At 42.2% G+C, this 15705-nt stretch overlaps 1 protein-coding gene across 2 annotated transcripts in view; it reads left to right on the top strand.

Moving 5' to 3' along the window:
• Positions 1 to 2267: 2267 nt before the first annotated feature.
• itprid2 (ITPR interacting domain containing 2) overlaps positions 2268 to 15705 on the top strand; it is a 44151-nt gene continuing 30713 nt past the window's right edge. For both annotated transcript variants that reach the window (XM_068328788.1, XM_068328789.1), the window contains exons 1-4: positions 2268 to 2355; positions 10596 to 10716; positions 11967 to 12131; positions 15592 to 15634. In XM_068328788.1, coding sequence (XP_068184889.1) covers positions 10674 to 10716; positions 11967 to 12131; positions 15592 to 15634 — 251 coding nt within the window. In that variant the 5' untranslated portion in view covers positions 2268 to 2355; positions 10596 to 10673. The remainder of the gene's footprint in view (positions 2356 to 10595; positions 10717 to 11966; positions 12132 to 15591; positions 15635 to 15705) is intronic.

The raw sequence follows: 15705 nt of genomic DNA, 5'->3' as shown, positions 1-15705 counted from the left end.
GGGTTATGGTATGGGCAGGCATCTGTTATGGACGAGGAACACAGGTTCATTTTATTGATGGCAGTTTGAATGCACAGATACCGTGATGAGATCCTGAGGCCCATCGTTTTGCCATACATCCATGAACATCACCTCATGTTTCAGAAAGATGATGCACGGCCCCACGTGATGGATCTGTACACAATTCTTGGAAGCTGAAAAGGTCCCAGTTCTTGCATGGCCATCATACTCACCGGACATGTCACCCATTGAGCATGTTTGGGATGTGCTTGACCGGGGTATAAGACGGCGTGTACCAGTTCCCACTAATATCCAGCAACTTCGCACAGCCGTTGAAGAGGAGTGGATCAACATTCTACAGGCCACAATTGACAATCTGATGGACTCTATGTCTTGCACTGCATGAGGCAAATGGTGGTCACACCAGATACTGACTGGTTCTGAGTCCCCAGACCCACAATAAAGCAAAAACAAACCCTGCACATTTAAGAGTGGCCTTTTATTGTGGGCAGTATAAGGTACACCTGTGCACTAATCATGTCAGATCAGCATCTTGATGTGTCACACCTGGGAGGTGGGATGGATTATCTCAGCAAAGCAGAAGTTCTCACTATCACACATTTAGACAGATTTGTGAACAATGTTTGAGAGAAATGGTAATATTGTGTATCTGGAATGAAAAACAGATCTTTAAGTCCATCTCATGAAAAATGGGAGCAAAAACAAAAGTGTTGCGTTTATATTTTTGTTGAGTCTATGGGGGATCAAGCAATCCCACAAACTCCTTGAAACCACAGTCATCCACGATGGAAAAAGGTTGCGGGTCTTTAACCACCAGATTTACAAGAGCCTCATCGAGCCTCACATGATAAAGACAAATAAGAAGTGAATCTTCTTCTTTTCCTTTCACCTTTTCCCTTCAGGGGTCTCCACAGCCAATCAGTGTCCTCCATCTAACCCTGTCTTCTCATCCTCTTCTCTCACACCAACTACCTTCATGTCCTCTTTCACTACATCCATAAACCTCCTCTTTGGTCTTCCTCTAGGCCTCCTGCCTGGCAGTTCAGAACTCAGCATCCTTCTACCAATATATTCACTATCTCTCCTCTGGACATGTCCAAACCATCTCAGTCTGGCCTCTCTGACTTTATCTCCAGAACCTCTAACATGTGCTGTCCCTCTGATGTACTCATTCCTGATCCTATCCTTCCTGGTCACTCCCAGAGAGAACCTCAGCATCTTCATCTCTGCTACCTCCAGCTCTGTCTCCTGTCTTTTCCTCAGTGACACTGTCTCTAGACCAAACAACATCGCTGGTCTCACCACAGTTTTGTACACCTTTCCTTTCCTTTTAGCTGAAACTCTTCTATCACAGGACTATCCTGCTAGCATAATGGGGACACGGAGCAGCCTTGGTGGAATTTGCATTCAGTGTTGTCTATTTTAACAGGCAGCGATTCTTTCTGAGAATTTTCATAATGTGTTGAAAAAGTTTTTTCTAGTGATTGATATACACTGGCAAACACCTTTTCAGTGACAATAATAACAGGTTTTCCAAGTGAACCCAGTTTACCGTCCTTTTGTGTTTCGTTTTATACTTTGTGTTGTACTACCTGTTGCACTGCCTGTGTTATACTGCCCGTGGGTCTGAGAGGACTGCAATTTCATCTGTGCTGTATGTTGTGCACGTTTGTTTTTTAAAAATATTTCCATTAATTTCCACAGGGAAGTTAGTGTTACACTCTACTTAGTTTTAAATCTTGCATATACAGTATATGTGTGTACAGGCCCTGAACACACAGAGACACACAGGGGGCCCGTACGCATGCAGAGGAGGTAGAGTGGTGGGCAGCTTCTTTGTTGTGAGCCCAAATAAGCAACTTGTAGGGGGACGGCGCCTTGCTCAAGGGCGCCTTGGCAGTGGTCCGGAGGTGAGCTGACACCTCCCACTGCACCTGCGGGTATTGTTTTTGGGCGGGAGCGGGAATTGAACCGCCAGTCTTAAAACATTGGACGACCCGACGTTTATTTGACAATAAAGTTGACTTTGACGCTCTAATTGTAAAACACAATATACACACAGCAGACAGAGAGAAACAGCAACTGTAGTTTGAACAATGTGGTCTTTCCCCAGTAGAGCTCTGTCAGAGGCAGCGCCCCTGCGCTGGCTGCAGTACCAGACTGGTCCAGCAGGTGTCACTGCCTCCCCGCTGCGCTGGGGAGCGACGCTCCTCCTCTGCTGTCTCGTGCCCTAACGCCGCTGGTTTCAGGAAGCGGAAGCAGGAATGTTTTCACAGAACTTTGGACCAGTTTGACAGTTTGGCAGCGGAGAGGCGAACTGCGAAGGAGATGACGGTGAGTTGGTGACGGCACGGCGGGTCGTTCTGCTCGTTTTGTCCTTGAATGCGGCGGACTGTTCGGCGGGGGTACTTTTTGGTACTTTTTGGTACTTTTGGGAGTACATAGACGTTTTATTCCTGCTGTTGCTGACAGTTTGACCCGTGAGAAACAGAACCGAACAGGATCAACAACGTAGTCTGACCCGACAAGTGACACAGGGGGTGTACAGTGTTCGTATTGGGCTGATGTTGGGGGGTCATGGCTGAAGACTGCAGGTTCTTCAACTTCAGGGTCTTAAACTTTTAATATTAGCGAGGCCATTCCCGGACAGGAATCTCCTCATTTCTGAAATCAAAGTTATCTTTAAATGTGTGACGTGTCTTTCACTGGCCTGAAAGGCTTATTTAAACTCCATTTGCATGTGAAATTATTTCGTCCTGTTCTAAAGATGCGTCTGTCAACACCCTCGTCCTTCCACGCTTCCTTCACGGCGCTATTGGTCAGAGCCGGTCCGAGCATCTCCAGGGGCCCCGGGCACATCAGGTGTGACCCCCCCCCCCCACCACCCCTATACGATCATTCATAAACCACATGGCATTGTGTTACAGCAACTTTAACCATTTAAATTACTCTTGGTAAAAATAAAAAAAAAATCCATTACAGAGGAAGTCAAACCTATGTGGACCGTCTTCTTTTCCTTGCAGTAATTGCGGTGGTAAAAATAAATCCTAAATTAAACAAATCCGAGGAACATTTAAGAAGTTTTCAAAGTGGATCAAGAGTGAATAAAGATAAACACTTTAAATAATTGTAGCACTCGAGGGTCCAAAGCTGTTGTGGTTCGCTAATGCGCCTGAGTCGGTTCTGTTCCTGGTTCCTGCACAAGAGGGCAGTGAAGAGTCAAAATCTCAACATCAAAAGTGTTGACATAGCAGTTGTGGTATTCCACCTTGTCATTCAACAATAAACAAATGGTAAACGTGGTCTGCGGTACTATTAAACACCTCGTCTTTGTAGACATTTGGTGTGTCTTGATCAAATTTTGGCGACTTCTTCAGTGATGTCCGATTGTACTGTTCCAGTTTTTCTGTCTGGAATCTTTCACAAAATAGACAGAAGGCTGCATCACTATCCATGTCCCTCTTTGAGCATAAAGGTTAGTGCTGTGCTACAGTACCACTCTTACGAAAGCGTGACAATTACTGGTAAAGGAATAGAAAATCTAGACAGTGATTCTGAAAATAAGATGATTTTCTAGGACTTAATATTCATCGTATTCTGCATTAGGGCTGAGAAATTATTTGAATAAGTAATAAAAGCTCCTCTAATAATGCTGCTCTTTTTAATGGATGCTTACTAATTCACGTGCAAAAATAATGTGTCATTCTCATGCCTCCACCCTGTCCAGCTAACGTTATTCTGTGTTCATTCAAAACAAAGCTGCATGCCCAGCCGTATGGATGACGACACAGAAAACAGCCAAAACAGAGCCAAAAATTGGTTGTATCCAGAGGAGCTCAGATCTGAACCAAAGCTGGATTCAGTGAAGATGACACTGAACAAAGAGAGGTCAAATGTAAACGCTACAGGAAAAATGAAGTCCAGTAACTAACGACAATTGTTTAGTTAAGCACCATCACATTGCCAAATATGAAGACAAGCTCATGAAATTATCAGTTGTTCATTCATTATAATTGATCAGAATTTGAAATAACCATTTTATTGATATTAGGTCATCTCCTCCAGCCATACCCTGCATTCTTTAATAATAACAAAACCTGGCTCAAGTTGCAAATTTATCATCTTCTATTTTCAACAGCATCGTTAACACTTACTAGTAAAATTGAATCGTACCAGAACTTGGATGAACAATTCGAACAACGGTGCAGAATCTGAAAGTAAACAAAATATTCCCCAGCAGTTTGAGACACTAATTCCTAACTGAGTTGGTGCATTTGATGAGCATTAAACTGCTTTGACTTTGTGGATTTCCTTTATCATCGACCTAACTTTCAGGGAAGTGGTTTTGGTTTCTTGGGAAATGTTGGGCTGCAGCAGCAGAAACAGTGAAGTGTGACGGGATGGAGGTGGACTCAGTTCACTGACTCAGCTGCTTAACTCGTACACTGCATTGTGTTTCCTCTCTACTAATGTCAGGCATGAAGCAATCAACAAGTAATCACAACTGCTGCACCTCTACAATAAAAGCACTGCTCACATGTTAATACGTGAGTAGTAATAAATGATCATAAAGCAGCCAGTGTGGCTGTTCTGCAAGAGACTGCTCTCTGTAAAAATACTTTTGGATCTGGATGTTGAATTGGACAGAGATTTATGATTTAAACTTTTTATCTTTTTTAAAAAATCTGGACAAGGTATTATACTGACCTTATAACTTATGAATTATTAGTGATCACAGGAATTAGACCTTTTTTTTATACTGTAGTTTTTACCAATACAAGACGTGTTGGACTGATAGTAGCCTGTCGTGTGTTCATGTCGCTTCTTTTTCCTTAACTCACAGTATGATGTGAATATTCTTCTAATATTTACCCTGGCTTTGCTTTAGATGTCTTTTATGTTCAGTCTGTAACGTCACCTCTTCCTTCCTCTTCCTGCACACATGTCATCCTCTCTGAGGCGGGCCCCCAGTGACCCCGCAGGGCTGTTAAAGTCACTGAGCTGGAAGAAGACCCCCAAATTGTCCATGAAGCTCCATAATCATGTGTGACATTATTGAATGATTGTCACTCAAGCTATCGCAGATAATATCAGAGGCAACATGTGATGTTTATATTTGCAACAGTCAACATCGCAGGACATGCAGTGGCCTAAGGCGAATAAAGTCAGACACGTAATGTTTCCACGTTTTCACTGCTTGGTTCATAAGGAACACTGCTGTGTATCAGTCGTCTGTGATAGACCACAGTGTACTTATTTTATACATACTATCTGTATGATGTATGGATGTATGGCTATATCATTATCTCTTACAAGGTTATTTATGTCTTCTGGTTAAAATAACTGGATTCAGTCGTAAAAAAAAATGATTGAATGAATTAATCAAGTGGCTGCTGACAATAGTCGACAAAAAACAGTTTAATGCATCAGTTTTTTGTTTACTTTTAATGCATTGTACAGTATATACAGTGTATATTATACAGTATTATATAATACAGTATATTATACAGCATTGTATAGTTATTCACTTCACTATGAAAGGTCACATAGATTTGTGATCTGGGAGCAGAGAGTATCTGTGTTTGCTTAAGAAATGACGGTAATGACTGATTGCTTATTAGGTTTTTTTCGTCAATGGATTGATCAATGAATCATTCCAGCCGTATTTCAGACAGGTTGAGGTTCTGTCCAATCTTGAGAGCATTTTTGCGAGTTCATGAACAAGTGGTCTCCCATCAGGATGGAAGGAGTTTGAGTCCGGAGAGTTAAGAGAGTTTTAGTTGGGGCAAATTAATGTGAGTTAACCTACAGTAGCAAATGGAAATACTTAAGTACATCGAACAAGTACTTCTAAAGTACAAAGACCTTTGTTCGGTTTCAATTATAGTGTGTTGTCTACAGTGTGATGACGTAAATGGGCTATGCTACGCCGCTGTTGAGCTGTTTGCACTGATCGCTATCAGCCGGCTGGAGCTTCGTGCTTCGGCTCAGCTGGAGTGTTTACGGAGTTCAGGCTGGGGGAAAGTGGCCGTAAATGTAATTTCATTCATCCGACTGTGACCTCTGTCTGCTTCTGAGTCTGCTTTTTGTCAGGATCGACGGAACAAACCGACTGTATATTCATCCAGTCAGTGGGTCATCTTCACTCAGACAGTCTCCAGTACGCACGGATATCAAACAGACAAAAGACGGAAAACTGCACATATTTTTTTCGCCATAATTGGAAGACTGCTGAACAAAGCTTTTATATGATACAGCCAAAGAACAACCAAAGCCATATACAGATATTGAATGATACACAAAACATACTGTAAATACACAATACATCTCCTCTCATACATCTCACTATGTTGTTAGGTTGTAGTTCATGCTCCCAGTTTAAATCATGTCTTTCTTTGTGTTCCGTAATTGTGTACTATGTATAAATATTGTGCATGTGTGTACACAATGCATGAACCCGCTGCCTATAATTATGATAATACATCCCGGGGAGCGGCAATGTATTGTAATTGTCAGTGTTTGTGTGTTCGTTTGTCTGTTAGTCCACCAAATATCTTCACAACCGTTGCAGATAGAATGATGAAACAAAAAGCACATTACTCAGGCAGCAAAGGGGATGAAAATGAGATGATGACTTTGACCTTGAGAAAACTAGGTCAAATTTCAACTTTTGTACACTCTACAACCGGATAAGATAGAAAGAAGAGGGAGAAGGCCAGTGTGAGTAAGACCATAGATCAAAGCTGGTGCTTTGATCAGTGACAGTAGGTCAGAGTTCTAGCTTTGATCTTTGACCTATGCAAGTAGGTCAGGGTCAGTCAGTCAGTCATCTTCAGATTACCACCGCTGTATCCGCCGCAGCGGGTCACGGGGAGCCGGAGCCTATCTTGGCGGCATAGGGCGTGAGGCGGGGGACACTCCGGGCACGATGCCAGTGCCCTGCGAAGCCACACACAAAGACATACAACAATGCACACACACACTCATTCCTACGGGCAATTTGGAATGGCCAATCAACCTGAAATGCATGCTTTTGGAGGGGTAAAATTTTGAATTCAGGGGTGTCGCAGGAGTGTTTGCAGTCTGTGACAGCATTGGTTCCTACTGATGGATTCATTCTAAAAGCATCTCATGAAATCTGAACATCTCCAAATGGATCCTGTGCCAGACGTTCATGTTTCCCTCAGGTGGTGGTCCTTTGACATGTTATAGCAGTTCTTTGTGGATGACTTTACAGTCGGTTCATCTTGTTTCTGTTTCAACACTTTTCTCAAGTCCATCTGTATTAAGGTCCTACCAGAAAAGTCTCGCAGGAGCTGCTTGATAATGCTTACTTTTTTAAAGATAATCATCAATAACAAAGAGACATACTAGAAAATAGACTCTTACATATATTTCTCAGGAGACTCCTCTACATTGTAAATCATTTTACACAATCAGTGACTGGTCTGTCCATCATCCACCTAGATCACAGCAGCGAACCTCCCACTCATTAAGTGGCATGATCAGAACCTGTTCCTCAGGTGTTCTAGATCACAGCACTAGGGTAGGTTTGTCTCTTACAGTCATGATGGTGACGTAGGTGTACAGTTTTGTAATGGTAAGGATTTTCCTCTGTGGGGACCCGTCTAGACTGGAGGACTTCCCCACCCCTTTCATGACATACTTATGTTAGTAGTCATCATGCCCCTGATGCGGTTGGTGGCATAAAGCCATTGTGGTAATTGTACTAGACTCATGACTACCAGTGAAAATCTGTTGTTAGCAAAGCTCACATGTGGAGAGTTGTCACAAAACCTGCCTAAACATCCAGTTAACGTTAAAATAGAGAAATGGTTTTCTGAAATTGGGCTGAAGTGGTGAGTTTTAGAAAACTCTGGTGAAAACGCTAAGCTAATGTCAGTTTTTTTGTTAGGTTTTGTTAGCAGGCAGACAGGAGTGACAGAAGAACAGCCACGCACTGGTCGATAAAGGTTCACTGTTTTCCCCTCCAGCTTGGGCAGAGCTTAATCCTAGTCTGTCTTTGTATTTGTGCCAAGGACAAATTTTGTCAATAGTGTTGTGGTTAGAAACCCAATAATTGATTCTTTTAATGATGTTTGGAATGCAGACTAAACACAGCCGCTGCCCCCCTGAGGAGGAGGCTGGTCCCTCCTCTGAACATTTGTGGTGAGGATGACTTAAGAGGATGAGGATGAAGAGCAGCACCTGAGCAGGCTGTGTGTTATAGACTGTTCTACCAACAACACACCCTGAACACTATGTTTTTTTCTCTTGTGTTCCAGTTTGTTTTTACATTGAGAAGAGAATTCTAAAAATAAACTGATCTCTTCCTCCCCCACGTCCTTCTTTCTCTGACAGGAAGTTGTTCTGTTATTCATCCTAAACACTCTTTTCCTGTTTCACACATTCTTATTTAGACTGAACATGCTGCACTTCTTTTCAATCTATCCTGTCTTCTTATTATCTCCATGTGGCTCATTCTCTTTCCTGTCGAGCTAAAGCGTCACAATGTGTAGTTTAAGCATCTTAACGTGTATAAAACACAGAATACTGTAGAATATGTAACGTCAAGTCAGCCTCAGGAAAATTTACCTCAACACATCACACCACATCTTGTTTGCGGCTGAAAACAAAAGGCAAACTCTTGACTAATGTATTGTACCAGAGAGTTACATTAGTATATAGTAGGAGCTGGCTATTATTAACTATATATATATGTAGTTGTCAACTTAAAAACATTTGGTTCCAGGAGGCTTTTCATAAACTGAATTGTTAATAAGTCCTTACTTATTAAAATTTCAGTCTATAATGTAAATCATGAAAATGCCATTACTGCTCTAAATAGTAAAGTTATATTCCCTAAGACTGACCAGAAACAATTACAGGACATAAAAACAACACGTAAATAAAATAAAATACCATAGTACCGTAATGTAGTGTTTTTCTCTACTCTGCTGAACGAATTTTATCCCGGGTGTATAGAGGATAAAAAGCCAAGCTTTAATCCACTGAGGTGGTCCACCACACTGACGTCAATGACGCATTGAGGCCCTTGCTGGTCATCAAAAGTCAGACACGCCCCTTTATGTTTGATGACTATTTTATTTCCATTAAGTTTTTCAGTTAACTTGATCAATAGTTAACATAGCAAAACATTCAGAGTTCAGCGTCAGCTTCAGTTAATGCTTCCAGACAGAAACCTAACCTGCCAACATTGGTTCCTACATCATTTGTCTCGTACGGGGAGACAACCTCATGAATATTTAAAAAATATGAACTAACAGCAGGTGGTGACAGATTTTCTTACAGGTATTCTATCCTCTACATCGCTACTCTAACTTTCAACCTGACCTGAATTGTTTTCAGTCTCCATGTTGGTGAACGTCTCCATGAATAGAAATACATTGTGGGTTCATTTCATGATCAGAGGTTCACAGAGATGTGGAGAAAAGGATAAAACCCTGCAGATAACGTGCCAAAAGGAACCCTGAAAAGACCACATGAAGCCCAACATCAGACTGTTAACCTATTCTGATATTTGCTGAGTTAAGTTGACATGATGTGTGAAATCTGAATCTGTGGTGTTAATGTTACGCTGCTCAGTGGGGGTTGTGGCAGAAAGAAGAACCACAGTAGTCGGACATGGCGGTGCACGGTTGTTCTTAACTACGAATGTTCACAAGTCAGATGTTCGTACTTTGAGGACTACCTGTAACTATTACATTCTGCTTCAAAGCGGTGATGTATTGTAATGTCAGTGTTCGTGTGTTTGTCCATCTGTCCACCAAATATCAATGTTCTTTCATCAACCGCGTTGCAGATAGAAAGATGAAAGAAAAACCACATTACTTGGGCAGCAAAGGGGATAAAAATGAGATGTTGACCTTGAGGTCAAGGTCAAATTTCAATTTTGTACTTTTTTTTTTTTTGCACATATCTCAGGAACCGGATAAGATGGAAAGACGAAACAAAAGGCCTTATATTCAGGGAGGCAAATGAATGAAAATTAGAACACAACTTTGACCTTGAAAAACTAGGTCTAGGTCAAATTTTCACTTTTATACCTTTTTAGGTGCAGAGATAGTGAATATATTGGTAGAAGGATGCTGAGTTTTGAACTGCCAGGCAGGAGGCCTAGAGGAAGACCAAAGAGGAGGTTTATGGATGTAGTGAAAGAGGACATGAAGGTAGTTGGTGTGAGAGAAGAGGATTCAAATGACAGGGCTAGATGGAGGCAATTGATTCACTGTGGCGACCCCTGAAGGGAAAAGCCGAAAGGAAAAGAAGAATACCTTTTTAGGTACAAATTTCTTAAACCTGATGAGATATAATCACAAAACAAAAAGCAACATTTTCAGGAAGCCAGAGGCACAAAAATGTGTAGGTCAGGGTAAAATTGTGAATTCATGGTTGTCGTGGGATGTTGCAATCTGTGACTGCATTGTTTATTCATTGTAATGGTAACACCTGAACCTGTCTTCTCATCATTAAACAACTTAATTCTATATCATCCATCCACAACAAAATGCACTATTTATTTAGAGTGCTGTTCATCTCTTTCTCTTTTGAAGGTTTGTCGCCTGTTGCTGATGTTGCTGTAGAGTTGACGTCCCTGGTTGTCACTCTGACCAACAGTCAAACACATTACCATGGAGAATGTAACTCTGGGGATGGAAACCAGCTCTGCTGCCGGTGGGTCGTCTTACTGAACAATCAAAACTGACTGCAAAAACATAATGGATAAAACACTGGAATAAATAACTAGAGGGCACTCACTTCCCTCAAAAGTTTCTTTTATTAAATTAACCCAAATTTAAATTTCAGTGTGACACATGGACCATCATGCTGGCTACCCTGAGGGTTCTAGCAATGTTTTTCACCTCTTCATCCAAATGTATCAGCAGTCAGAGTTGCTGTTGAGTCTGGGGGGGATGTTTGCACTCAACCAACCCCACAGGTTTTCAGTCTGATCTCGGTTGGGACTGGAGGGCCCAGTTATTAGATAGCTTTTTCGTCTTCAGCCTCTTCCTCTGCCTTGCAGGTCACATGGGTTGCTTCAGGCTAATAATATGATATACAGTGATCCCTTGTTGCTACCAGTTAATGCGTTCCAGGAACCACCCGAAAAAAAACAAAATTCCACGATAGACCAACAAACTATTTTATTATTTGTGGTAATTTAAACATTTAGGAACCCTCCCCATACTGATATTAAACCACCTTCTATCTGTATTACCTTTTCCCACACTCTGATAGACTGTTTAAAGCACTTTTGTGTCACATGGAAATGCGTTGTGTTCTGAGACTTACAGAACGCAGCGCACTTCCGGATGCCGTCAGCCAATAGAATGCGCGGTATCATGTGACCACCTACTAGAAATCTGCAATGAGGTAAAGCTGCGGGTGTTCAAGAGCGAGGAATTACTTATTATTTAGTAAAATGATTTTCTGTGCTTTTAATGGTTTTCTACTCATTTTATGATTCCAATATTGGTGGTGGACAGACGTAAAGTGGAGCAAAATGATGTAAATTTGATTTCTATTTTCTTTTGCTTTTTTAAAAAAAAGGACGTATAATCAAGACGGAAGTAACTCGAAAAGACTTTAGCCAAGGTACTGCTGTGTAACTAATTATATAATACAGAACAGGTTTTCACACATTGATCCATGATATAAGAATTTCACTTAACAATCCCTTCTCTGTATGTTGTCACTCAGTATGATAGTACATTCATGCTGGGTCCTCAGTCTTCTTTTTTGCCCCTGATTAAAAGAATGGTCCTGTAACTTAGACACTCAGGGCACGGACTGACCTGCTGACTCACCCACGGTGTGTATTTATACATGGTTGTAGTTTCTGTTTGTTAGGCCGAACAGCTGATAAACCTGACGGATGACTTCAAACGTCAGCCCATCTCATTACTCGCCTGGTTGATTCTCAGATCCTGGAGTGCACTCGGACTGCAGCTTAGCCTATCTGCGGCGCCGAGCCTGGGCCCAGAGCAAAGACTCCATCTGGCAGGAATCGGAACCAGATAGCTGTGCTTCCCAGGTGCCCCAAGAGGACCGGAAGGATGAGGAGGCTCAGAAACCCTCACAAGAACCAGGTTAGCTTAAAACTTACCAATACGGTACACTACTGCAAATGGGAATATGCCTTTTTGAAAAGATAACTATTTCACCTTTACCTTATGTTTGCTGAAAAAAAATCTATTCCTACCTTATAAGCTAAGTCACACCTGAGTGCCAAAATCAAAGTTACTGGCTAAGTAAGAAGAAATTATTCAGAGGGTTTTATCGTACTTGAGGTAGCTTTCAGGAAAACATCATATCATCACAGTTTGCTTTCACATACCTCCATCTCTTATTCTTAGCAGTTTGGAACAAATGTTTCCAGACTGTGTCAGGCTGGGGCAGTTTTTAAAAATTCACACATTAATCTGCGACACGGTGTCGCATTGGGTAGTGCTGTCGCCGCACAGCAAGGTGGTTCCTGGTTCAAATCCCGCTCTGTGTGGAGTTTGCATGTTCTCCCTGTGTCTGCGTGGGTTCTCTCCGGGTTCTCCGGCTTCCTCCCAACTCCAAAAAACATGCGAGTGTGTGCGTGTGGGTTGGTCTGTGTCTGTGTGGCTCCGCGGTGCACTGGCGGCGTACCAGGGGTTTCCCCCGCTTTACGCCCTAAGCCAGCTGGGATAGACTCCAGACACCCGCGACAGTGGATCAAGGAAAATAAGACAGTGAATGGATGGATGCATGGATGGACATATTAATCTTGCTGTGGCTTCAAAACTCCACCTCAGATGTGCATGAAATTGCAGTTTACATTAAACACATTTGTTTTCTGTGGCTTTTCCTTTACCTTTGGGTTAGTGCTGATAGAGACTACACACATACACCAGGTTTTTGGTTATTTATTTTCACATAAAACACATGAATCAGAGTCATCACAAGGAGAGGAGGACTCAACAGTCTACAATTACTGAACTCGACCACCCGTCAGCTCAATGGAAGAAGTTACAGCAACAAAAGAGTCTTTGGTTAACTAAGACTAAATGGAAAATAAGTAGCCTGTCCGTCCATCCATCCATCTGTCCGTCAATCGCAATCATCTTGTCTTCGGCCACTTATCAGACTTGCAGGTCATGAGTCTGCTGGTGCCTATCCCAACCGGCTATGGGTTAGAGGCGGGGTACACCCCGGATTACATGCCAGCTCATCACTCACAGCATGAAAAGACAAACAACCACTCGGCACTCGCGACTGCGATACCGCCCCTGCTGCCCCAATTCTCCGGCCAATCTCAAGTAAAACAGAATACATTGCGGCTAAATTTAAACTCCCAATCCAGCAAAACAAACAAGAAAAACCATCTTTGTAAAGTTTCTTTGAGCAGGGTAAAAGAGCCAATGAGAAACGACGTGCTGAGATGCTTACAGAGACACATACAAGAACACGATGGGGGAGATGATTACAGTATTTTCCGCACTATAAAGCGCACTGGACTATAAGGCGCACCCTCAATAATTTGTTTGTTTTATAATTTATTTCATATACAAGGCGCACCGGATTATAAGTCGCACACAATAAAAAATAAATAAAATTTATTTGATTAACTGCAGCGGCTGTAGTTGCGCAATCCGTCCACTAGGTAGAGCCACGCTCCTCAGGCAGTCATGATTGTATTCATGACTTCCTGACTACCTTTGAATGGCCCCTGTTGTTATGTCAATAAGCCATTCTGAGCCTCATCAAGGAAACCTGATCACTTGATCACTGCCATCTTAGAAAGAAGTCAACACGCATATTAAAAAACCTGACATTAAAAACTGGTTAAATTCATTACGAGTACAGTCAGTGCCAACAGAGCGGATTATTTCCTGATCTGAAGTTCGAAGCAGATATTTAAGCTCCGACGTGCATCTTCGATCGATCGGTAGTCCAGTCGGAGGTGAGGTGCAGCTATTTGCTGCTGTGTGTCCTAAACAATTTTTTAACTAGTTTTTAATGTCAGGCTGATAATTTACTGACAAATGTGACGCTGTTTTACTCCTAGAACTGACTTTAACGTCGGTGTCTCACCGCCGTGAATCTCACCGCAGGTCGCTGCAGACAGAATACACAACCTGAATGCGCCCCTCCGCCGCCCCCCCAGAGCTATCAACTACATTTGTAAATCAATGCAGCACACCAGACACCTTTGTCTAGCAGTGACTCTGCTCTCGAAATTTCAGAAAAGGCTGGAAGTTCATCTTTGAGGGTCTTTATTCACCTTTATGCCAGTTTCTCCGTGTGTTTCCACAGACTGATAGAATGGACCGTCACTAGATTCCAGATAACAGCACAATGGCATTGTTAAGACCAATTCAGTTTAAAGTGGGTTATTTCTGACGCCAAATAGTTAGGAAATACTGAGATCAGTCAGTCAGTCAAACTTTATTAATAGAATTGTTGAAAGTTCCTTATGTTCTACTACGTAACCACCGGTGCTCCTACAGTCTGCTCTACCGTCTGACAGCAGCTCAGTCAGAGCGGGACTTCGGTGACGCCCCTTGACTACCGTTGTTAGGGGGCGTGGGCCCGAGTGCCTTGTGAGGGGGCTCCTCTGGTGACGGAATGCGGCGTGACTGGCGACCAGACTGCCGGCTTTTTTTCAGCGATCATGTTTTTAACCAATATTAATATGAATATTAATCCACATATATGACTCACCGGATTATAAGGCGCACCACGGGTTTATGAGAAAATTTTAGGCTTTTAGGTGCGCCTTATAGTGCGGAAAATACGGTACTGGAAATGCCCGAACACAGCGGTGCTGCTCGGCTGGGGCTGTGGCAGAAAGGGGTACTACAGTACTCGCGGTCGTTCGTATCTACAAATGTTCCTCAGTCTGATGTTGGTATCTTGAGGACAACCCGTGTGCTGTATCTGTCCTAGTATTGTTAGATCATTATTACAGTACCTTAATGTTGTTCAGTGTGCTCATTGTAGAGTGGAACAACAGGCACCTGTGCAGTAATGATGCTGTCCAATCAGCTCCCTTGTGACTCATGTCGGTCACATGCATCAAGGGCGTCGCTTTGTGCCGAGGAGTGTTGGAATGCTCTCCTTTGGCAGCGTGTGTGGCATTTTGTTGTGTGATTAACCTGCTAATGTAGAGTGGCCTTTTATTTACAGCTTATCAACATGGAATGAATTAAATATATGAGGAACATTTGAAGCGAATAATCCTATATACTTTTACAGAATCTTGAAAAATCAGAGCTAAATGAAGAGTTGCATTTAGATTTTGATCAAGTGCGGAACCTTTGGCTTCGGATGTAAAAAAAAAAAAAGAAAAAAGAAAATGAGTGATACTGAAAATAATCTTTAGCTGTAATTAGGTAACAATGGTCTGAAGCGATATAACATGTGACTTGTTTAAATGTACCCAGTGGTGGTAGACTGAGATAGCGTGATCCTATAAAAGTACCACTGTGACACTTTTATTGCATTTTTTAATTACAGGTACTGTTGAACACATCATCTCACTCATTGCTTTAACATTTCCATTTGTCTCTGTCTCATCAGGGCGAGTTCCTAACAAGATAACCAGCTGGCTTATTGAATGCGGGTACAGTATCAAACTCACACATTATATAAGAACCATGTCAATGTTTTTTGTGGTCTGCTTAAGTTGGTTTA

The sequence above is a fragment of the Antennarius striatus genome, chromosome 12 (genome assembly GCF_040054535.1).
Source record: "Antennarius striatus isolate MH-2024 chromosome 12, ASM4005453v1, whole genome shotgun sequence".
Classification (NCBI taxonomy): Eukaryota; Metazoa; Chordata; class Actinopteri; order Lophiiformes; family Antennariidae; genus Antennarius; species Antennarius striatus.
This window is presented reverse-complemented; position numbering and strand designations above follow the sequence as displayed.